At 49.3% G+C, this 24,714-nt stretch overlaps 2 protein-coding genes across 6 annotated transcripts in view; one reads left to right on the top strand and one right to left on the bottom strand.

Moving 5' to 3' along the window:
* Positions 1 to 19,220, top strand: part of LOC146751297 (protein FAM3A-like) — a 28,162-nt gene extending 8,942 nt beyond the window's left edge. The window contains exons 3-10 of one of the 4 annotated variants that reach the window (XR_014941687.1): positions 449 to 472; positions 2,820 to 2,943; positions 5,384 to 5,442; positions 6,354 to 6,404; positions 13,664 to 13,748; positions 16,654 to 16,777; positions 18,153 to 18,301; positions 18,426 to 19,220. Coding sequence is in view for 3 of the 4 variants with exons in the window: in XM_085534848.1 (XP_085390974.1) it covers positions 449 to 472; positions 2,820 to 2,943; positions 5,384 to 5,442; positions 6,354 to 6,404; positions 13,664 to 13,748; positions 16,654 to 16,777; positions 18,153 to 18,245 (560 nt within the window). In the remaining variant the exon portion in view is untranslated. Of the gene's footprint in view, positions 1 to 448; positions 473 to 2,819; positions 2,944 to 5,383; positions 5,443 to 6,353; positions 6,405 to 13,663; positions 13,749 to 16,653; positions 16,778 to 18,152 lie in introns of all 4 variants that reach the window. The other 3 variants (XM_085534849.1, XM_085534848.1, XM_085534850.1) reach the window with 3 other exon arrangements.
* Positions 19,221 to 19,335: 115 nt separating this feature from the next.
* G6PD (glucose-6-phosphate dehydrogenase) overlaps positions 19,336 to 24,714 on the bottom strand; it is a 41,147-nt gene continuing 35,768 nt past the window's right edge. For both annotated transcript variants that reach the window (XM_085534839.1, XM_085534838.1), the window contains exons 11-13: positions 22,918 to 22,994; positions 20,396 to 20,488; positions 19,336 to 20,036 (exon numbers count right to left, since the gene is read on the bottom strand). In XM_085534839.1, the coding sequence (XP_085390965.1) occupies positions 19,946 to 20,036; positions 20,396 to 20,488; positions 22,918 to 22,994 (261 nt within the window). In that variant the 3' untranslated portion in view covers positions 19,336 to 19,945. The remainder of the gene's footprint in view (positions 20,037 to 20,395; positions 20,489 to 22,917; positions 22,995 to 24,714) is intronic.

Raw genomic sequence — 24,714 nt, 5'->3', positions numbered from 1 at the left:
GGGGAGGGTTAATTAGGGGGGGTAATTAATAATTAATTAACCTGGGGTCATTAAGGGGTTAAGGGGGGCGTAATTAGCTGGGGGGGGGTCATTAGGGGTCATTGGGGGGGGGAGCATAGGGGGGTAATTAACTCGGGGGTAATTAAGGGGGGGTAATTAACTGGGGGTCATTAAGGGGGGTTAATTAACTGGGGTGAGGTAATTAACTGGGGGGGTTAATTAACTAGGGGTCATTAGGGGTTATTAAGGGGGGGGTCATTAACTGGGGGTCATTAAGGGGGGGTTAATTAGGGGGGATTCATTAACTGTGGGGGGTTAATTAGGGGTCATTAAGGGGGGGTTAATTAGGTGGGGGGTCATTAAGGGGGTTAATTAGGTGAGGGGTTAATTAGTGGTCATTAAGGGGGGGGCACTAATTGGGCTCTCTGACGTCCTCCCCCTATTTCAGGTTCCGAGGTGCCACCCACAGAAGGTGAGAGCGATAATTAATTAATGAGGGCGTTAATTAGGGGGTGGGGGGCATTAATTAGTGCTTAATGAAGGCAGTAATTAATGAAGGCATTAATTGGGGGGGGGAGGGGTCAATTAATGGGTCCTTAATGAAGCCAATAATGGATATAACGAGAACATTAATGGGGGTGGATGGAAGAGCGGGGTTGGCTGTTAATTAATTGGTGCTTAATGAGCTCATTAATTAACGAGGTTATTAATTGGGGGGGGTCAATTAATCAGCCCATAACAAAGGCAGTAATGAATATAACGAGATCATTAATGGGGGTGGATGAAAGGAGCGGGGGGGGGGCTGTTTATTAATGAGGTCTTAATGAGGCTGTTAATTAATTAATGAGGCAGTTAATTAATTAATGAGGCTGTTAATTAATTAACGAGGCTGTTAATTGGGGGGGGGAGTTCATTAATGGGTCCATAACGAAGGCAATAATGGATATAACGACACCATTAATGGGGTGGTTGAAGGGGGGGGGCTCTTTATTAATTGGGTCTTAATGAGGCTGTTAATTAATTAATGAGGCTGTTAATTAACGAGGCTGTTAATTGGGGGGGAGGGAGTTCATTAATGGGTCCATAACGAAGCCAATAATGGTTATAACGACACCATTAATGGGGTGGTTGAAGGGGGGGGGCTGTTTATTAATGAGGTCTTAATGAGGTCATTAATTAATGAGGTTGTTAATTAACGAGGCTGTTAATTGGGCGGGGGGGGGGGGTTCATTAATGGGTCCATAACGAAGCCAATAATGGATATAACAAGACCGTTAACGGGGTGGTTGGGGGGCTGGGGGAGCTCTTTATTAATTGGGTCTTAATGAGGTCATTAATTAATGAGGCTGTTAATTAACGAGGCTGTTAATTGGGGGGGGGAGTTCATTAAAGGGTCCATAACGAAGCCAATAATGGTTATAATGACACCATTAATGGGGTGTTTGAAGGGGGGGGCTGTTTATTAATGAGGTCTTAATGAGGTCATTAATTAATGAGGCTTTTAATTAACGAGGCTGTTAATTGGGGGGGGGGTGTTCATTAAAGGGTCCATAACGAAGCCAATAATGGTTATAACGACACCATTAATGGGGTGGTTGAAGGGGGGGGGCTGTTTATTAATGAGGTCTTAATGAGGCTGTTAATTAATTAATGAGGCTGTTAATTAACGAGGCTGTTAATTGGGGGGGGGGGTTCATTAAAGGGTCCATAACGAAGCCAATAATGGATATAACGACACCATTAATGGGGTGGTTGAAGGGGGGGGGCTGTTTATTAATGAGGTCTTAATGAGGTCATTAATTAATTAGTGAGGCTGTTAATTAACGAGGCTGTTAATTGGGGGGGGGGGGGGTTCATTAAAGGGTCCATAACGAAGCCAATAATGGATATAACGACACCATTAATGGGGTGGTTGAAGGGGGGGGGCTCTTTATTAATTGGGTCTTAATGAGGTCATTAATTAATGAGGTTGTTAATTAACGAGGCTGTTAATTGGGGGGGGGGGGAGTTCATTAATGGGTCCATAACGAAGCCAATAATGGATATAACAAGACCGTTAACGGGGTGGTTGGGGGACTGGGGGGGCTCTTTATTAATGGGGTCTTAATGAGGTCATTAATTAATGAGGTTGTTAATTAACGAGGCTGTTAATTGGGGGGGGGGGGGGTTCATTAATGGGTCCATAACGAAGGCAATAGTGAATATAACGACACCATTAATGGGGTGGTTGAAGGGGGGGGGCTGTTTATTAATGAGGTCTTAATGAGGCTGTTAATTAATTAATGAGGCTGTTAATTAACGAGGCTGTTAATTGGGGGGGGATGGGTTGTTCATTAATGGGTCCATAACGAAGCCAATAATGGATATAATGACACCATTAATGGGGTGGTTGAACGGGGGGGGCTGTTTATTAATGAGGTCTTAATGAGGTCATTAATTAATTAATGAGGCTGTTAATTAACGAGGCTGTTAATTGGGGGGGGGGGGTTCATTAATGGGTCCATAACGAAGCCAATAATGGATATAACGACACCATTAATGGGGTGGTTGAAGGGGGCGGGGGGCTCTTTATTAATTGGGTCTTAATGAGGCTGTTAATTAATGAGGTCATTAATTAATGAGGCTGTTAGTTAATTAATGAGACTGTTAATTGGGGGGGGGGGTGGGTTGTTCATTAATGGGTCCATAACGAAGCCAATAATGGATATAACGACACCATGAATGGGGGTGGATTAAAGGGGGGGGGGGGGGCTCTTTATTAATGGGGTCTTAATGAGGTTCTTAGTTAATTAACGAGGTTAATTAATTATGTTAATTAGGCCGCCCCCCCCCCTCCCTGCCGTGTTCCCTGCCCCGGCGCTGCCCCCCCCATCACTTCCCGTTCAGACTCAGGAGCGGAGCCGCCAACGTCGTGGGACCCAAAATCTGCCTCGGGGGAAGGATGTGAGTGGGAACGGAAACAGGAAGTGGGGGGGGACCGGAAACAGGAAGTAGGGGGGGAACAGGAAGTGGGGGGGACCGGAAACAGGAAGTGGGGGGACCGGAAACAGGAAGTGGGGGGGGAGGATCAGGAAGTGGGGGAGAAACAGGAAGTGGGGGACCGGAAACAGGAAGTGGGGGGACCGGAAACAAGTGGGGGGGGGACAGGAAGTGGGACTGGAAACAGGAAGTGCGGGGGAGGATGCGAGTGGGACCGGAAACAGGAAGTGGGAGACCGGAAACAGGAATTGGGGGGGGGGGGGGGGGGGGGGGGGAGGGACAGGAAGTGGGACCGGAAACAGGAAGTGGGACCGGAAGCAGGAAGAGGGACCGGAAACAGGAAGTGGGACAAAAAACAGGAAGTGGGACCAGAAACAGGAAGTGGGACCGGAAACAGGAAGTGGGACCGGAAACAGGAAGTGGGGGACCGGAAACAGGAAGTGGGGGGGCGGAACAGGAAGTGGGACCGGAAACAAGAAGTGGGACCGGAAACAGGAAGTGGGGAGGAAACAGGAAGTGGGGGGGAGGATGTGAGTGGGACCGGAAACAGAAAATGGGAAACCGGAAACAGGAAGTGGGGGACCGGAAACAGGAAGTGGGGGACCGGAAACAGGAAGTGGGGGACCGGAAACAGGAAGTGTGGGGGGGGGGAACAGGAAGTGGGACCGGAAACAGGAAGTTGGACCGGAAGCAGGAAGAGGGACCGGAAACAGGAAGTGGGACAGGAAACAGGAAGTGGGACCGGAAACAGGAAGTGGGGGGGCGGAACAGGAAGTGGGACCGGAAACAAGAAGTGGGACCGGAAACAGGAAGTGGGGAGGAAACAGGAAGTGGGGAGGAAACAGGAAGTGGGACCGGAAACAGGAAGTGGGGGGGAGGATGTGAGTGGGACCAGAAACAGGAAGTGGGGGGGGACAGGAAGTGGGGGACAGGAAGAGGAAGTGAGACCGGAAACAGGAAGTGGGGGGAAACAGGAAGTGAGGGGGAAACAGGAAGCGGGGGGGAAACAGGAAGTGGGGAAGGGGACAAGAAGAGGAAAAGGAAGTGGGGAGGGACAGGAAGTGGAAACAGGAAGTGGGGGGAACAGTAAGGGGGAAACAGGAAGTGGGGGGAAACAGGAAGTGGGGGGGAAGAGGAAGTGGGGAACAGGAAAAGGGGACAGGAAGTGGGAAGGACAGGAAGTGGGTTACAGGAAGTGAGGGGGACAGGAAGTGGGGGGGGGACAGGAAGTGGGAAGGACAGGAAGTGGGGGGGGAAGAGGAAGTGGAGGGAAACAGAAAGTGGGGAACAGGAAAAGGGGGGACAGGAAGTGGGGGGGAAGAGGAAGTTGGGGGAAACAGGAAGTGGGGGGGGAGAGGAAGTTGGGGGAAACAGGAAGTGGAGGGAAACAGGAAGTGGCTTACAGGAAGTGGGGGGGGACAGGAAGTGATAACAGAAAATGGGGGGACAGGAAGAGGAAGTGGGGAGGGACAGGAAGAGGAAGAGGAAGTGGGGAGGGACAGGAAGTGGGAAGGAGGGGTGACAGGAAGTGAGGGGACAGGAAGAGGAAGTGGAAAGGGACAGGAAGAGGAAGAGGAAGTGGTAGGGACAGGAAGTGGAAACAGGAAGTGGAAGTGGGGGGGAGGGGACAGGAAGTGGAAGGGGACAGGAAGTGGGTGGAACAGGAAGTGGGGGGGGAACAGGAAGCGGGGGGAAACAGGAAGTGGGGGAGGGGACAAGAAGAGGAAAAGGAAGTGCGGAGGGACAGGAAGTGGAAACAGGAAGTGGGGGGAACAGTAAGGGGGAAACAGGAAGTGGGGGGAAACAGGAAGTGGAGGGAAACAGGAAGTGGGGGGGGAGAGGAAGTGGAGGGAAACAGGAAGTGGGGGGAACAGGAAGTGGGGGGGGAGAGGAAGTGGGGGGAAACAGGAAGTGGGAACAGGAAGTGGGAAGGACAGGAAGTGGGTGACAGGAAGTGGGGGGGACAGGAAGTGGGGGGGGGACAGGAAGTGGAGGGAAACAGGAAGTGGGGGGGGAGAGGAAGTGGGGGGAAACAGGAAGTGGGGAACAGGAAAAGGGGGGACAGGAAGTGGGTGACAGGAAGTGGGGGGGACAGGAAGTGGGGGGGGACAGGAAGTGGGGGGGACAGGAAGTGGGGGGGACAGGAAGTGGGCGGGGACAGGAAGTGGGGGGAAACAGGAAGTGGAGGGAAACAGGAAGTGGGGGGGAAGAGGAAGTGAGACCGGAAACAGGAAGTGGGGGGACAGGAAGTGGGGGACAGGAAACAGGAAGTGGGACCAGAAACAGGAAGTGGGGGGAAACAGGAAGTGAGGGGGAAACAGGAAGTGGGGGGGGACAGGAAGTGGGTGAAACAGGAAGAGGAAGTGGGCGGGGACAGGAAGTGTCGTTTCCTGCTCTCCCATAGGCTGATGAGCAGCGCCCAGAACAACGTGGGGCGGGGCCTCAACGTGGCGCTCGTTAACGGTGCGTTGCATATTAATTTATGCTAATTAGATGCTTCATTAACCTATTGGGCCCTAATTGCTCATTGATTAATGTTAATTAGCTCCCCAATTAACTAATTAGCCCCTCTTTGCATATTAATTAATGCTAATTAGCCCCTCAATGGTTATTAATGCTAATTAGCTCCTTAATTAACCCATTGGCCCCTCATTGCATATTAATTAATGCTAATTAGATGCTTCATTGACTAATCAGCCCCTCGTTGCTCGTTACGGACCCCCTAATTAGCTCCTTAATTAACCCTTTGGTCCCTAATTGCCCATTAGTTAATGCTAATTAGCTCCCCAATTAACTAATTAGTCCCTCGTTGCATATTAATTAATGTTAATTAGCTCCTTAACCCATTTTCCTTAATTAACCATTAATTAATGCTAATTAGCTCCTAAAATAATTAGCCCATCATAGCATATTAATCAATGTTAATTAGCCCCTCAATTAACTAATTAGCCCCTCATTGTATGTTAATTAATGCTAATTAGCTCCTCAATTGACTAATTAGTCTACACTTGCCCATTAATTAACGCTAATTAGCCCCTTAATTAAGTCATTAGTGCCTAATAACCCCTAATAATATGAATAAATGGCCTTTAATTACTCTTCTATTAATTAACTGATTCATTAATTATTCCTAAGAGTGAATAAATGGCCTTTAATTAGTTAATTAGTTGGTTAATTAATCAGTTAATTAATTACTTAATTAATTAGTTAATTAATCATTAAGGAACCAATGACTTCTACCTTTGAATTGCTCCTTTTTCCTAATTTATCATTAATTAATATTAATTATCATTATTATATTGTTATTATTAATGAGCAATTTATGCAAATGAGGGCTGGTTAATTAATTAATTAGTTAATTGGTTCGTTAACAGGAGTCACCGGGGAGCTGATGGCGGCTCGGAGCTTCGATATGTGGGCAGGAGGTGAAATAGGGGCCAAAATGGGGCGAAAAATGGGGATTTTGGGGCTTTTGGGGGCAAAAAATGAAGGTTTTGGGGTCAAAAATGGGGATTTTGGGGTCAAAAATGGGGATTTTGGGGTCAAAAATGTTTTTTTTGGGGTTTTTTTGGGGCAAAATGGGGTGAAATAAGGGGATTTTGGGGCTTTTGAGGTCAAAAATGGGGATTTTGGGGTCAAAAATGGGGTTTTTGGGTCAAAAATTGGGGATTTTGGGGTCAAAAATTGGGGATTTTGGGGTCAAAAATGGGTTTTTTTGGGGTTTTTTGGGGCAAAATGGGGCGAAAAAAGGGGATTTTGGGGCTTTTGAGCTCAAAAATTGGGGTTTTTGGGTCAAAAATGGGGTTTTTTGGGGCAAAAATGGGGCTTTTTGGGGTCAAAAATGGGGATTTTGGGGTCAAAAATGGTTTTTTTTGGGTCTTTTTGGGGCAAAATGGGGCGAAAAAAGGGGATTTTGGGGCTTTTTGGGGCAAAAATTGAAGGTTTGGGGGTCAAAAATGGGGATTTTGGGGTCAAAAATTGGGGATTTTGGGGTCAAAAATGGGGATTTTGGGGTCAAAAATTGGGATTTTGGGGTCAAAAATGGGGATTTTGGGGTCAAAAATTGGGGATTTTGGGGTCAAAAATGGGGATTTTGGGGTTTTTTGGGCCAAAATGGGGCGAAAAAAGGGGATTTTGGGGCTTTTGAGGTCAAAAATTGGGGATTTTGGGGTCAAAAATGGGGATTTTGGGGTTAAAAAGGGGATTTTGGGGTCAAAAATTGGGGATTTTGGGGTCAAAAATGGTTTTTTTGGGGTTTTTTGGGGCAAAATGGGGCGAAAAAAGGGGATTTTGGGGCTTTTGAGGTCAAAAATTGGGGTTTTTGGGGTCAAAAATGGGTTTTTTGGGGTCAAAAATTGGGGATTTTGAGGTCAAAAATTGGGGTTTTTGGGGTCAAAAATGGGGTTTTTGGGGTCAAAATTGGGCCTTTTTGGGGCTAAAATGAGCTTTTTTGGGGTGAAATCTTTGGGATTTTGGGGTCAGAAAGGGGGGATTTGGGGCAAAAATTGGGGATTTTGGGGCTTTTGGGGGCAAAAATTGAAGGTTTTGGGGTCAAAAATGGGGATTTTGGGGTCAAAAATTGGGGATTTTGGGGTCAAAAATGGGGATTTTGGGGTCAAAAATGGGTTTTTTGGGGCAAAATGGGGCGAAAAAAGGGGATTTGGGGGCTTTTGAGGTCAAAAATTGGGGTTTTTGGTGTCAAAAATGGGGTTTTTTTTGGGCAAAAATGGGGCTTTTTGGGGCTAAAATGAGCCTTTTGGGGGCATTTTGGGGTGAAATCTTTGGGATTTTGGGGTCAAAAGGGGAATTTGGGGGAAAAAAGGGGATTTTGGGGCTTTTTGGGGTAAAAATTGAAGGTTTTGGGGTCAAAAATGGGGATTTTGGGGTCAAAAATGGGCATTTTGGGGTCAAAAATTGGGGATTTTGGGGTCAAAAATGGGGATTTTGGGGTCAAAAATTGGGGATTTTGGGGTCAAAAATGGGGATTTTGGGGTCAAAAATGGGGATTTTGGGGTCAAAAATGGGATTTTGGGGTCAAAAATGGGTTTTTTTGGGTTTTTTTGGGGCAAAATGGGGTGAAAAAAGGGGATTTTGGGGCTTTTGGGGGCAAAAATTGGGGATTTTGGGGTCAAAAATGGGGATTTTGGGGGCAAAAATGGGCTTTTTGGGGCTAAAATGAGCCTTTTTGGGGCATTTTGGGGTGAAATCTTTGGGATTTTGGGGTCAAAAAGAGGGATTTGAGGGTCAAAAAAGGGTTTTTTGGGGTCAAAAGGGGGGATTTTGGGGTCAAAAATGGGATTTTTGGGGGTTAAAAAGTGGAATTTGGGGCCAAAAATGGGGATTTTGGGGTCAAAAATGGGCTTTTTGGGGCTAAAAATGGGGATTTTGGGGTCAAAAATGGGGATTTTGGGGTCAAAAATTGGGGATTTTGGGGTCAAAAATGGGCTTTTTGGGGCTAAAATGAGCCTTTTTGGGGCATTTTGGGGTGAAATCTTTGGGATTTTGGGGTCAAAAAGAGGGATTTGAGGGTCAAAAAAGGGGATTTTGGGGTCAAAAGGGGGGATTTTGGGGTCAAAAATTGGGGATTTTGGGGCAAAATGGGGCGAAAAAAGGGGATTTTGGGGCTTTTTGGGGCAAAAATTGAAGGTTTTGGGGTCAAAAATGGGGATTTTGGGGTCAAAAATTGGGGATTTTGGGGTCAAAAATGGGTTTTTTTGGGGCAAAAAATGGGCCTTTTTGGGGCTAAAATGAGCTTTTTTGGGGTGAAATCTTTGGGATTTTGGGGTCAAAAGGGGAATTTGGGGCGAAAACAGGGGATTTTGGGGCTTTTGGGGGCAAAAATTGAAGGTTTTGGGGTCAAAAATGAGGATTTTGGGGTCAAAAATGGGGATTTTGGGGTCAAAAATGGGTTTTTTGGGTTTTTTTTGGGGCAAAATGGGGCGAATAAAGGGGATTTTGGGGCTTTTGGTGGCAAAAATTGGGGTTTTTGGGGTCAAAAATGGGGATTTTGGGGTCAAAAATTGGGGATTTTGGGGTCAAAAATGGGTTTTTTGGGGTCAAAAATGGGGATTTTGGGGTCAAAAATTGGGGATTTTGGGGTCAAAAATGGGGATTTTGGGGTCAAAAATTGGGGATTTTGGGGTAAAAAATGGGGATTTTGGGGTCAAAAATTGGGGATTTTGGGGTCAAAAATGGGGATTTTGGGGTCAAAAATTGGGGATTTTGGGGTCAAAAATTGGGGATTTTGGGGTCAAAAATGGGGTTTTTGGGGGTTTTTTGGGGCAAAATGGGGCGAAAAAAGGGGATTTTGGGGCTTTTGGGGGCAAAAATTGGGGTTTTTGGGGTCAAAAATGGGGATTTTGGGGTCAAAAATTGGGGATTTTGGGGTCAAAAATGGGGATTTTGGGGTCAAAAATGGTTTTTTGGGGGTTTTTTGGGGCAAAATGGGGCGAAAAAAGGGGATTTTGGGGATTTTGGGGGCAAAAATTGAAGGTTTTGGGGTCAAAAAAGGGGATTTTGGGGTCAAAAATTGGGGATTTTGGGGTCAAAAATGGGGATTTTGGGTCAAAAATTGGGGATTTTGGGGTCAAAAATGGTTTTTTTGGGCAAAAATGGGGCTTTTTGGGGCTAAAATGAGCCTTTTTGGGGCATTTTGGGGTGAAATCTTTGAGATTTCGGGGTCAAAAGGGGAATTTGGGGCTTTTGGGGGCAAAAATTGAAGGTTTTGGGGGCTAAAATGGGGTTTTTTGGGGTCAATTTTGGTATTTTTGGGGCAAAAATGGGGTTTTTAGGGGAATTTTTGGGGTAAAAATGGGCCTTTTTGGGGCATTTTGGGGTCAAATATGGGAGATTTTGGGGCAAAATTGGGGGAATTGGGGGCAAAAATGGGGGATTTTGGGGTCAAAATGGGGCTTTTTGGGGTCAATTTTGGTCTTTTTGGGGCAAAAATGGGGTATTTTGGGGCTAAAATGGGCCTTTTTGGGGTCAATTTTGGTGTTTTTTGGGCAAAAATGGGGTTTTTAGGGGAATTTTTGGGCTAAAAATGGGCCTTTTGGGGGCATTTTGGGGTCAAATATGGGAGATTTTGGGGCAAAATTGGGGGATTTTGGGGCAAAAATGTGGGATTTGGGGGCTAAAATGGGTTTTTTTGGGGTCAATTTTGGTAATTTTTGGGGCAAAAATGGGGTTTTTAGGGGAATTTTTGGGCTAAAAATGGGCCTTTTTGGGGCATTTTGGGGTCAAATATGGGAGATTTTGGGGCAAAAATGGAAGGTTTTGGGGTCAAAAGTGGGGATTTTGGGGTCAAAAATGGGGATTTTGGGGTCAAAAATGGGTTTTTTGGGGTTTTTTGGGGCAAAATGGGGCGAAAAAAGGGGATTTTGGGGCTTTTGAGGTCAAAAATTGGGGTTTTTGGGGTCAAAAATGGGTTTTTTTGGGGCAAAAATGGGGCTTTTTGGGGCTAAAATGGGGATTTTGGGGTCAAAAATTGGGGATTTTGGGGTCAAAAATGGGGATTTTGGGGTCAAAAATTGGGGATTTTGGGGTCAAAAATGGGGATTTTGGGGTCAAAAATGGGTTTTTTGGGGTTTTTTGGGCCAAAATGGGGCGAAAAAAGGGGATTTTGGGGCTTTTGGGGGCAAAAATGGAAGGTTTTGGGATCTAAAATGGGGATTTTGGGGTCAAAAATGGGGCTTTTTGGGGCTAAAATGAGCCTTTTTGGGGCATTTTGGGGTGAAATCTTTGGGATTTTGGGGTCAAAAGGGGAATTTGGGGCAAAAATGGAGGTTTTTGGTTGCTAAAATGGGGTTTTTTGGGGTCAATTTTGGTATTTTTGGGGCAAAAAAGGGGTTTTTAGGGGAATTTTTGGGCTAAAAATGGGCCTTTTTGGGGCATTTTGGGGTCAAATATGGGAGATTTTGGGGCAAAATTGGGGGATTTTGGGGCAAAAATGGGGATTTTGGGGCTAAAATGGGCCTTTTTGGGGTCAATTTTGGTCTTTTTGGGGCAAAAATGGGGTATTTTAGGGTCAAAAGGGGGATTTGGGGGCCAAAAATGTGGAATTTGGGGGCAATTGAGAGGCTTTTTTAGGGCAAAAAATGGGGATTTTGGGGCATTTTGGTACAAAAATGAGGCGTTTGGGGCCAGTTTGGGGGCAAAAATTGGGTATTTTGGGGTCAAAAAGGGCGTTTTTGGGTCAGAAAGGGGTTTTTGGGGTGAAATCCTTGGGATTTTGGGGTCAAAATGGGGGATTTGGGGCAAAAATGAGGCATTTTGAGGCAAAAATTGGGGCTTTTGGGGGCAAAAATGTGTTATTTTGGGGCAAAAATGGGCGATTTGGGGACATTTTAGGGCAAATATGGGGGATTTTGGGTTAAAACCAGACAATTTTGGGGCTAAATTTGGGGATTTTGGGGCAAAAATGGGGCAAAATGGGGCATTTTGGGGCAAAAATGGAGGATTTGGGCCATTTGGGGTCAATTTTGGGGCAAAATTGGGGTATTTTGGGCACATAAGGGGGATTTTGGGGTGAAATCTTTGGGATTTTGGGGTCAAAAAGAGGAATTTGAGGGTCAAAAAAGGGTTTTTTGGGGTCAAAAGGGGGGATTTTGGGGTCAAAAAATGGGGATTTTGGGGTCAAAAATGGGGATTTTGGGGTCAAAAATTGGGGATTTTGGGGTCAAAAATGGGGATTTTGGGGTCAAAAATTGGGGATTTTGGGGCAAAATGGGGCGAAAAAAGGGGATTTTGGGGCTTTTTGGGGCAAAAATTGAAGGTTTTGGGGTCAAAAATGGGGATTTTGGGGTCAAAAATGGGGATTTTGGGGTGAAAAATTGGGGATTTTGGGGTCAAAAATTGGGGATTTTGGGGCAAAATGGGGCGAAAAAAGGGGATTTTGGGGCTTTTAGGGGCAAAAATTGGGGTTTTTGGGGTCAAAAATGGGGATTTTGGGGTCAAAAATGGGGATTTTGGGGTCAAAAATTGGGGATTTTGGGGTCAAAAATGGGGATTTTGGGGTCAAAAATGGGTTTTTTGGGGGTTTTTTGGGGCAAAATGGGGCGAAAAAAGGGGATTTTGGGGCTTTTGAGGTCAAAAATTGGGGTTTTTGGGGTCAAAAATGGGGTTTTTTGGGGCAAAAATGGGGCTTTTTGGGGCTAAAATGAGCCTTTTTGGGGCATTTTGGGGTGAAATATTTGGGATTTTGGGGTCAAAAGGGGATTTTGGGGCGAAAAAAGGGGATTTTGGGGCTTTTGGGGGCAAAAATTGAAGGTTTTGGGGTCAAAAATGAGGATTTTGGGGTCAAAAATGGGGATTTTGGGGTCAAAAATGGGGTTTTTGGGGTCAAAAATTGGGGATTTTGGGGTCAAAAATGGGGATTTTGGGGTCAAAAATTGGGGATTTTGGGGTCAAAAATGGGCTTTTTGGGGCTAAAAATGGGGATTTTGGGGTCAAAAATGGGGGTTTTGGGGTCAAAAATTGGGGATTTTGGGGTCAAAAATGGGTTTTTTGGGGTCAAAAATGGGGATTTTGGGGGCAAAAATTGGGGATTTTGGGGGCAAAAATGGGGATTTTGGGGTTTTTTGGGGCAAAATGGGGCGAAAAAAGGGGATTTTGGGGCTTTTGAGGTCAAAAATTGGGGTTTTTGGGGTCAAAAATGGGGTTTTTGGGGTCAAAAATTGGGGATTTTGGGGGCAAAAATGGGGATTTTGGGGGTAAAAAATGGGATTTTGGGGTCAAAAATTGGGATTTTGGGGTAAAAAATGGGGATTTTGGGGTCAAAAATGGGGATTTTGGGGTCAAAAGTTGGGGATTTTGGGGTCAAAAATGGGCTTTTTGGGGCTAAAATGAGCCTTTTTGGGGCATTTTGGGGTGAAATCTTTGGGATTTTGGGGTCAAAAAGAGGGATTTGAGGGTCAAAAAAGGGTTTTTTGGGGTCAAAAGGGGGGATTTTGGGGTCAAAAATTGGGGGTTTTGGGGTCAAAAATGGGGATTTTGGGGTCAAAAATTGGGGATTTTGGGGTCAAAAATGGGGATTTTGGGGTCAAAAATTGGGGATTTTGGGGCAAAATGGGGCGAAAAAAGGGGATTTTGGGGCTTTTTGGGGCAAAAATTGAAGGTTTTGGGGTCAAAAATGGGGATTTTGGGGTCAAAAATGGGGATTTTGGGGTGAAAAATTGGGGATTTTGGGGTCAAAAATTGGGGATTTTGGGGCAAAATGGGGCGAAAAAAGGGGATTTGGGGGCTTTTTGGGGCAAAAATTGAAGGTTTTGGGGTCAAAAATGGGGATTTTGGGGTCAAAAATTGAGGATTTTGGGGTCAAAAATGGGGATTTTGGGGTCAAATCTTTGACTTTTGGGGCCCAAAATGGGGATTTGGGGGTGAAATCTTCAGCTTTTGTGGCAAAAAAAGGGGGATTTTGGGTTCAAAAAGGGGGATTTGGGGTTAAAAAAGGGGGATTTTGGGTTAAAAAAGGGGGATTTTGGGTTAAAAAAGGGGGATTTTGGGTTCAAAAAGGGGTTTTGGGGTCAAATTGGTGGATTTTTGGGTCAAAAAGGGGGAATTTGGGGTAAAAAAGGGGCATTTTGGGTCTAAATTGGGGGATTTGGGGGTATTTTGGGGTCAAAAATGGGGTTTTAGGGGTGGAAACGGGGTTTTTTGGGTTAAAATGGGGCTTTTTTGGGCTCAGACTCCAACGAGCTGCTCAAGTTCCTGCGGCCGCTGCATGAAGGAACCGTGGTGCTCGTGGCATCGTATGACGACCCCGCTACCAGGTGGGGCAGCTATGGGGCAGCTATGGGGCAGCTATGGGGCAGCTATGGGGCTGCTATGGGGCAGCTATGGGGCAGCTATGGGGCAGCTATGGGGCTGCTATGGGGCAGCTATGGGGCGCTATGGGGCAGCTATGGGGCAGCTATGGGGCAGCTATGGGGCAGCTATGGGGCAGCTATGGGGCGCTATGGGGCAGCTATGGGGTGCTATGGGGCGCTATGGGGCAGCTATGGGGTTGGGGGAGCTATGGGGCAGCTATGGGGCAGCTATGGGGTTGGGGCAGCTATGGGGCAGCTATGGGGCGCTATGGGGCAGCTATGGGGTGCTATGGGGCAGCTATGGGGCAGCTATGGGGCAGCTATGGGGCGCTATGGGGCAGCTATGGGGCAGCTATGGGGCAGCTATGGGGTTGGGTGGATCTATGGGGCAGCTATGGGGCGCTATGGGGCAGCTATGGGGTGCTATGGGGCCCTATGGGGTGTTATGGGGCACTATGGGGCGCTATGGGGCAGCTATGGGGTGGGTGGAGCTGTGGGGTTGGGGGAGCTATGGGGCTGCTATGGGGTGCTATGGGGATCTATGGGGATCTATGGGGCTGCTATGGGGCACTTATGGGGCTGGTATGGGCTATCTATGGGTCACTTATGGGTCACTTCTGTGTCACTTATAGGGCTGCTTTGTGTCACTTATGGGGCTGCTATGGGCTATCTATGGGGCACTTATGGGGCTGCTATGGGTCACTTATGGGGCTGCTATGGGCTATCTATGGGTCACTTATGGGGTGCTCTGTGTCACTTATGGGACTGCTATGGGCTATGGGTCACTTATAGGGCTGCTATGGGCTACCTATGGGCTATCTATGGGTCACTTATGGGGCTGCTCTGTGTCACTTATGGGGCTGCTATGGGTCACTTATGGGGCTGCTATGGGCTATCTATGGGGCACTTATGGGGTGCTCTGTGTCACTTATGGGGCTGCTATGGGTCACTTATGGGGTGCTCTGTGTCACTTATGGGGCTGCTATGGGTCACTTATGGGTCACTTGTGGGTCACTTATGGGTCACTTCTGTGTCACTTATGGGGCTGCTATGGGTCTATCATCTATGGGTCACTTGTGGGTCACTTATGGGGCTGCTATGGGTCACTTATGGGGCTGCTCTGTGTCACTTATGGGGCTGCTATGGGCTATCTATGGGTCACTTATGGGGCTGCTATGGGGCACTTATGGGGCTGCTATGGGCTATCTATGGGTCACTTATGGGGCAGCTATGGGCTATCTATGGGTCACTTATGGGGCAGCTATGGGCTATCTATGGGTCACTTATGGGGCAGCTATGGGCTATCTATGGGTCACTTATGGGGCAGCTATGGGCTATGGGTCACTTATGGGGCTGCTATGGGCTATCTATGGGTCACTTATGGGGCTGCTATGGGCTATCTATGGGTCACTTATGGGGCTGCTATGGGCTATCTATGGGTCACTTATGGGGCTGCTATTGGCTTTCTATGGGTCACTTGTGGGTCACTTATGGGGCTGCTCTGTGTCACTTATGGGGCTGCTATGGGCTATCTATGGGGCACTTATGGGGCTGCTATTGGCTTTCTATGGGTCACTTGTGGGTCACTTATGGGGCTGCTCTGTGTCACTTATGGGGCTGCTCTGTGTCACTTATGGGGCTGCTATGGGTCACTTATGGGGCTGCTATGGGACACTTATGGGTCACTTATGGGGCTGCTCTGTGTCACTTATGGGGCTGCTCTGTGTCACTTATGGGGCTGCTCTGTGTCACTTATGGGGTGCTCTGTGTCACTTATGGGGCTGCTATGGGTCTATCATCTATGGGTCACTTGTGGGTCACTTATGGGGCTGCTCTGTGTCACTTATGGGGCTGCTATGTGTCACTTATGGGTCACTTATGGGGTGCTCTGTGTCACTTATGGGGCTGCTATGGGCTACCTATGGGCTATCTATGGGTCACTTATGGGGCAGCTATGGGCTATCTATGGGTCACTTATGGGTCACTTATGGGGTGCTCTGTGTCACTTATGGGGCTGCTCTGTGTCACTTATGGGGCTGCTCTGTGTCACTTATGGGGCTGCTCTGTGTCACTTATGGGGCTGCTATGGGCTATCTATGGGTCACTTATGGGTCACTTATGGGGTGCTCTGTGTCACTTATGGGGCTGCTATGGGGCACTTATGGGGCTGCTATGGGTCACTTATGGGGCTGCTATGGGTCACTTATGGGGCTGCTCTGTGTCACTTATGGGGCTGCTATGGGGCACTTATGGGGCTGCTATGGGTCACTTATGGGGCTGCTATGGGCTATCTATGGGTCACTTATGGGGCTGCTCTGTGTCACTTATAGGGCTGCTATGGGTCACTTATAGGGCTGCTATGGGTCACTTATGGGGCTGCTATGGGTCACTTATAGGGCTGCTATGGGTCACTTATAGGGCTGCTATGGGGCACTTATGGGGCTGCTATGGGCTATCTATGGGTCACTTATGGGGCAGCTATGGGCTATCTATGGGTCACTTATGGGGCTGCTCTGTGTCACTTATGGGGCTGCTATGGGCTATCTATGGGTCACTTATGGGGCTGCTATGGGGCACTTTTAGGGCTGCTATGGGCTATCTATGGGTCACTTATAGGGCTGCTATGGGCTACCTATGGGCTATCTATGGGTCACTTATGGGGCTGCTATGGGTCACTTATGGGGCTGCTCTGTGTCACTTATGGGGCTGCTCTGTGTCACTTATGGGGCTGCTATGGGGCACTTATAGGGCTGCTATGGGACACTTATGGGGCTGCTATGGGCTATGGGTCACTTATGGGGCTGCTATGGGCTACCTATGGGCTATCTATGGGTCACTTATGGGGTGCTGTGTGTCACTTATGGGGCAGGCTGAGCGCCGAGTGCCGCCGGCTGCTGTCGGAGCTGGGCAGCGGAGCCGTGGGGTCGTTGGGATTCAGGGACAGTTGGGTCTTTGTGGGGGGGAAAGGAGTCAACAGGAGCCCGTTCGAACAGGTGAATTCTATGGGGAGATATGGGGGGAGATGGGGGATATGGGGGGTATGGGGGATATGGGGTGATATGGGGGGGATAAGGGGGGGATATGGGGGGATATGGGGTTATATGGGGGGGATACAGGGGGATATGGGGGGGATATGGGGTTATATGGGGGATATGGGGTTATATGGGGGGATATGGGGGGATATGGGGAGATATGGGGTTATATGGGGTTATATGGGGGTTATATGGGGGGATATGGGGGGGATATGGGGGGATATAGGGTTATATGGGGGGATATGGGGTTATATGGGGGGATATGGGGGGGATATGGGGTTATATGGGGTTATATGGGGGGGATACAGGGGGATATGGGGGGGATATGGGGTTATATGGGGGGATATGGGGGGATAAGGGGGGGATATGGGGGGATATGGGGTTATATGGGGTTATATGGGGGGATAAGGGGGGGATATGGGGGGATATGGGGTTATATGGGGTTATATGGGGTTATATGGGGGGATATGGGGTTATATGGGGTTATATGGGGGGATAAGGGGGGGATATGGGGTTATATGGGGGGATATGGGGGATTTGGGGGGGTATGGGGGGATATATAGGGTTATATGGGGTTATATGGGGGGATATGGGAGGATATGGGGTTATATGGGGGGATATGGGGGGGTATGGGGGGATATGGGGTTATATGGGGGGTATATGGGGGTTATATGGGGGGATATGGGGATATATGGGGGATATGGGGATTATATGGGGGGAATAAGGGGGGACATGGGGTTATATGGGGGGATATGGGGGGATATGGGGGGGATATGGGGGGATATGGGGTTATATGGGGGGATATATGGGGTTATATGGGGTTATATGGGGGGATATGGGGGATATAGGGGGGATATGGGGGGGTATGAGGGGATATATAGGGTTATATGGGGTTATATGGGGGGATATGGGGTTAGATGGGGGGATATGGGGTTATATGGGGTTATATGGGGGGATATGGGGGGATATGGGGGGATATGGGGTTATATGGGGTTATATGGGGGGATATGGGGAGATATGGGGAGATATGTGGGGATATATGGGGTTATATGGGGTTATATGGGGTTATATGGGGTTATATGGGGGGATATGGGGTTATATGGGGGGATATGGGGTTATATGGGGTTATATGGGGAGATATGGGGTTATATGGGGGGATATGGGGGTATATGGGGGGATATGGGGATTATATGGGGGGTTATATGGGGGGATATGGGGCTATATGAGGTTATATGGGGGGATATGGGGTTATGTGGGGGATATGGGGGTGTTATATGGGGAGATGCCCCCCCATTAATTACCCCCATTAATTACCCCTTAATTAATCACCCCCCAGCACGTCCGTAACAGCCGCGGTGCCAACCGTTACGAGGGCTGGCCCCAGGCCCTACAGATGGAGGGATGTATCCCACAGCGCCGCCCACCCTGACCCACAAGTGTGGGGCTGGACCCACAAGTGTGGGGTGGGACCCCCAAGTGTGGGGCCAGACCCATAAGTGGGGGTCCCAGAACTGTTACATGGGGTCTTAATGGACTTATGGGGTGAAGGGGGGGTTGGTATCTATGGGGCAGACCCACAAGTGTGGGGTGGGACCCCCAAGTGTGGGGCAGACCCATAAGTGGGGGTCCCAGAACTGTTACACGGGGTCTTAATGGACTTATGGGGTGAGGGGGGGTCAAGATGTATGGGGCAGACCCCCAAGTGTGGGTCAGACCCCCAAGTGTGGGGTGGGACCCCCAAGTGTGGGGCAGACCCATAAGTGGGGGTCCCAGAACTGTTACATGGGGTCTTAATGGACTTATGGGGTGAGGGGGGGTCAAGATCTATGGGGCAGACCCCCAAGTGTGGGTCAGACCCCCAAGTGTGGGGTGGGACCCCCAAGTGTGGGGCAGCCCTATAAGTGGGGGTCCCAGAACTGTTACATGGGGTCTTAATGGACTTATGGGGTGAAGGGGGGTCGATATCTATGGGGCAGACCCCTAAGCGTTACATTGGGACCCCCAAGTGTGGGGCTGGACCCCCAAGTGTGGGGCAGACCCATAAGTGGGGGTCCCAGGACTCTTGGGTTGTTACATAGGGTTATGGTTACATGCTTATGGGGTGGGCTCCAGATCTATGGGGCTGACCCATAAGTGTGGGGCAGGACCCCCAAGTGTGGGGTGGGACCCACAAGTGTGGGGCAGCTGCAATGTTCTGTTACATGGGGGGGAGGGGGGCCCTTCGCTATGGGGCAGAGCCATCCCCCTCACCCCCCTTATGGGTCACGCTATGGGGCAGACCCACATCTATGGGGCAGACCCACATCTATGGGGCAGACCCACATCTATGGGGCAGACCCCAAAGTTGAGCTGTTTGTTGGTGTTTTGGTGTCTGTGGGGCAATAAAGGTGGCACCGTGTTCGGATGTGGGGCAGCCCCATAAGTTGGGTTGGGGTGTGGATCTATGGGGCAGCCCCATAAGTTGGGGGGGGGGTATGGATCTATGGGGCAGCCCCATAAGTTGGGGGGCAGAGAAGTAATGAAGCATCATGAGGTTTTTATTGGGGGTCGTAAGAAAAGCTTTGGTCCCAGCTTGGAGTGTGGTTGGGGGGTGGGATCTATGGGGCAGGAGCTATGGGGTGGGTCAATGGGGTGGATCTATGGGGCAGGATCTATGGGGTGGGTCAATGGAGTGGATCTATGGGGTGGGATCTATGGGGCAGGGCAGGATCTATGGGGCAGGATCAATGGAGTGGATCTATGGGGCAGGATCTATGGGGTGGATCTATGGGGCGGGATCTATGGGGTGGGTCAATGGAGTGGATCTATGGGGCAGGATCTATGGGGTGGGTCAATGGAGTGGATCTATGGGGTGGGATCTATGGGGCAGGGCAGGATCTATGGGGCAGGATCAATGGAGTGGATCTATGGGGCGGATCTATGGGGCGGATCTATGGGGCAGGATCTATGGGGCGGGATCTATGGGGCAGGGCAGGATCTATAGGGTGGGAATGGATCTATGGAGTGGAATGTATGACGGAGTGGATCTATGGGGCAGGATCTATGGGGCGGGTTATGATCTATGGGGCAGGTTATGACCTATGGGGCAGGTTATGACCTATGTGTTATGATCTATGGGGCAGCCGTGGGTCAGTGTCGATGTGGGTCGACCCATCGGTAGGTGCCGTCGTACAGGAACCCCACACGCTTCAGCAGCTCGTCAGCCTCCGCCGGCCCACGGCTATGGGGGAAATGGACCCATAGAGACACACGGCCCCATAGATACAGCCCCATAGAACCCCATAGAACCCCATAGAAACCCATAGACAGAACCCCATAGAACCCCATAGAAACCCATAGAAACCCATAGAACCCCATATAACCCCATATCCCCCCATATAACCCCATATAACCCCATATCCCCCCCCATATCCCCCCATATAACCCCATATAACCCCATATGCCCCCATATCCCCCCATATAACCCCATATACCCCCATATCCCCCCATATAACCCCATATCCCCCCATATAACCCCATATCCCCCCCATATAACCCCATATCCCCCCATAAGACCCCATGCCATCCCATAATACCCACCTTCCATACTGATATGGGATGGGCTGGGGGCGGCTGCTGTCGATGTGGTGCAGCAATGGGGTGAAGATCCGCCAGGCCTCACGCAGCTCGTCACTGACCCCATAGACACCCCATAGAGCCCATAAGGACCCATAGGGACCCATAGGGACCCATAGAGCCCATAAGGACCCATAGAGACCCCATAGGGACCAACAGACCCCATAAGGACCCATAGGGACCCATAGGGACCCATAGAAATCCCATAGACCCCATAGACTTCATAAGGATCCCATAGAAACCCCATAGATCCCATAAGGACCCATAGGGACCCCGTAGGGACCCATAGAGCCCATAAGGACCCATAGGGACCCACAGGGACCCACAGACCCCATAAGGACCCATAGGGACCCCATAGGGACCCACAGACCCCATAAGGACCCATAGGGACCCATAGGGACCCCGTAGGGACCCATAGAGCCCATAAGGACCCATAGGGACCCATAAGGACCCATAGAAACCCCATAGACCCCATAGGACCCCATAGAGACCCATAGAAACCCCATAGACCCCATAGGACCCCATAGAGACCCATAGGAACCCTATAGACCCCATAGACCCCATAGAGACCCTATAGATCCCAAAAGGACCCATAGGAACCCCATAGACCCCATAGGACCCCATAGAGACTTCATAGACTCCACAGACCCCATAGGACCCCATAGGGACCCCATAGAGATCTCATAGACCCCATAGGAACCCTACAGACCCCATAGGAACCCCATAGAGACCCCGTAGACCCCATAGAGACCCCATAGACCCCATAGAGACCCTATAGACCCCATAAAAAGACCATAGACCCCACAGAGACCCCATAGACCCCATAAAGACCCCAGAGGGACCCCATAGAGACGCCATAGACCCCATAGAACCCCATAGACCCTATAGAGACCCCATAGACCCCGTTAAGACCCTAAAGACCACATAGGGACCCCATAGAGACCCCATGGACCCCATAGACCCCATAGGGACCCCATAGACCCCATTATGTCCCTATATACCCCATAGGAACCCCATAGACCCCATAGGACCCCATAGAGACCCCATAGAGACCCATAGAAACCCCATAGACCCCATAGGACCCCATAGAGACCCCATATACCCCATAGACCCCATAGAGACCCTATAGATCCCATAAGGACCCATAGAAACCCCATAGACCCCATAGGACCCCATAGATTCTATAGAGACCGCATAGACTCCATTATGACCCCATAGAGACCCTATAGACCCCATAGAGACCCATAGAAACCCCATAGACCCCATAGAGACCCATAGAAACCCCATAGACCCCATAGGACCCCATAGAGACCCATAGAAACCCCATAGACCCCATAGACCCCATAGGACCCCATAGAGACCCCATAGAGACCCTATAGATCCCATAAGGACCCATAGACCCTATAGGGACCCCAGAGACCCCATAAACCCCATTACGACCCTATAGAACCCCATAGACCCTATAGAGACCCCACGGACCCTATTAGGACCCCATAGACCCCATAGGGACCCCATAGACCCCATAGAGACCCTATAGATCCCATAAGGACCCATAGAAACCCCATAGACCCCATAGACCCCATAGAACCCCATAGACCCCATAGAGACCCATAGGAACCCCATAGACCCCATAGGACCCCATAGAGACCCTATAGACCCCATAGACCCCATAGACACCCCATAGAGACCCATAGGAACCCCATAGACCCCATAGGACCCCATAGAGACGCATAGGGACCCCATAGAGACCCATAGGAACCCCATAGACCCCATAGGGACCCCATAGACCCCATTATGACCCTATATACCCCATAGGAACCCCATAGACCCCATAGAGACCCTATAGACCCCATAGACCCCATAGAGACCCTATAGATCCCATAAGGACCCATAGAAACCCCATAGACCCCATAGGACCCCATAGAGACCCATAGAAACCCCATAGACCCCATAGGACCCCATAGAGACCCATAGGAACCCTATAGACCCCATAGACCCCATAGAGACCCTATAGATCCCATAAGGACCCATAGAAACCCCATAGACCCCATAGGACCCCATAGAGACCCCATAGACCCCATGGACCCCATAGACCCCATAGACCCCATAGGAACCCCATAGACCCCATAGGGACCCCATAGACCCCATTATGACCCCATAGTGACCCATAGGAACCCCACAGACCCCATAAAACCCCATAGAGACCCTATAGACCCCATAGACCTCATAGGACCCCATAGAGACCCATAGGAACCCCATAGACCCCATAGGACCCCATAGAGACGCATAGGAACCCCATAGACCCCATAGGGACCCCATAGACCCCATAGGGACCCCATAGACTCCATTATGACCCCATAGACCCCATAGGGACCCCATAGACCCCATAGGACCCCATAGAGACCCCATAGAGACCCTATAGACCCCATAGACCCCATAGGAACCCCATAGACCCCATAGGACCCCATAGAGAGCCCATAACCCACCTGCGCACAAAGTGCATCTGGTTCCCGCACAGCACGTCCAATAGGAGCCGCTCATACGCGTCAGGGAGCTTCACACCCTGGGGGGTAATTAATTAATGGGGGGGGTAATTAATTAATGGGGGGGCAATTAATTACAGGGGGGGTAATTAATGGGGGGGCAATTAATTACAGGGGGGGTAATTAATCAAAGGAATGGGGCAATTAATTAAATGGGGGACAATTAAAGGGAGACAATTAGGGGGGCAATTAATTAAAGGAGGGAGTGCAGGAACTGTCATATTAATGGGGGGGTAATTAATTAAGGGGGGGCAATTAATTATAGGAGACAATTAATTGAAGGGGGGAGTAATTATAGGAGAGAAAGGATTAATTAATGGGGGCAATTAATTAATGGGGGGTAATTAATTAAAGGAGGGGAGGGATTAATTAAAGGGGAGAGCAATTAATTAAAAATGGGGTAATTAATTAAAGGGGGATAATTAACTAGAGGGGGAGTAATTAATTAATGGGGGGTAATTAATTAAATGGGGGAATAATTAAGGGGGGTAATTAATTAAAGGAGGGGAACAATTAATTAAAGGGGGGGCAATTAATTATAGGAGAGGAAGGATTAATTAAATGGGGAACAATTAATTAAGAGGAAACAATTAAAGGGGGGACAATTAATTAAAGAGGGGAGCAATTAATAACAGGAGAGGATTAATTAAAGGGGGGGTAATTAATTAAAGGGGGGGTAACTAATTAAAGAGGGGTAATTAAATGGAGGTAATTAGGGAGGGGAACTAATTAAAGGGGGTTACAATTAACATAGAGGCAATTAATGGGAGCAAATGAGGGGGGGAGGGGCAATTAATGGTGTGGACTTCCGGTTTTTATACCCCCCCACTTCCGGGTTTCCTTTACTTTCACTTTCGGTTTCGTAAACTTCCACTTCCGGTCCGCCCCCCCCCCCCCCCCCCTACTTCCGGTCCCTCCCACTTCCTCTTCCTGTCGGCCATGTTTAACCTAATACCCCCCACTTCTGGTCCCCCCACTTCCGCTTCCTGTCGGCCATATTTTACCATATAGCCCCACTTCCGGTGCTCCCCACTTCCACTTCCGGTTCCCCCCCACTTCCAGTCCCCCTCACTTCCTCTTCCTGTCGGCCATGTTTAACCTTATACCCCCCCCACTTCCGGTCCTTCCCACATCCACTTCCTGTCGGCCATGTTTTACCTTATACCGGCTCCCATAGGTCAGATCCATCTGCTCCCTCCCCACTTCCGGTCCCCCCTCCCACTTCCGGTTTCCCCCCCCCCCCACTTCCGGTCCCCCCAACTTCCTCTTCCTGTCGGCCATGTTTAACCTTATACCCCCCCCACTTCCGGTCCCCCCCACTTCCTCTTCCTGTCGGCCATATTTTACCTTATACTGGCTCCCATAGGTCAGATCCATCTGCCCCCTCCCCCACCACCACTTCCGGTCCCCCCTCCCACTTCCGGTTCTCCCACTTCCGGTCCCTCCCACTTCCTCTTCCTGTCGGCCATGTTTAATCTTATACCCCCACTTCCGGTCCCCCCCACATCCACTTCCTGTCGGCCATGTTTAACCTTATAACCCCACTTCCGGTCCCTCCCACTTCCTCTTCCTGTCGGCCATGTTTTACCTTATACCCCCCCACTTTCGGTCCCTCCCACATCCACTTCCTGTCGGCCATGTTTTACTTTATACCACTTCCGATTCTCCCCACTTCCGGTCCCTCCCACTTCCTCTTCCTGTCGGCCATGTTTAACCTTATACCCCCCACTTCTGGGTCCC

This window comes from Coturnix japonica, unplaced genomic scaffold, assembly GCF_054131305.1.
Source record: "Coturnix japonica strain WE unplaced genomic scaffold, WE-NBRP24 Scf102, whole genome shotgun sequence".
NCBI lineage: Eukaryota > Metazoa > Chordata > Aves > Galliformes > Phasianidae > Coturnix > Coturnix japonica.
Note: the sequence above shows the minus strand (reverse complement) of the source record. Positions and strands in the feature narration are given on the sequence as shown.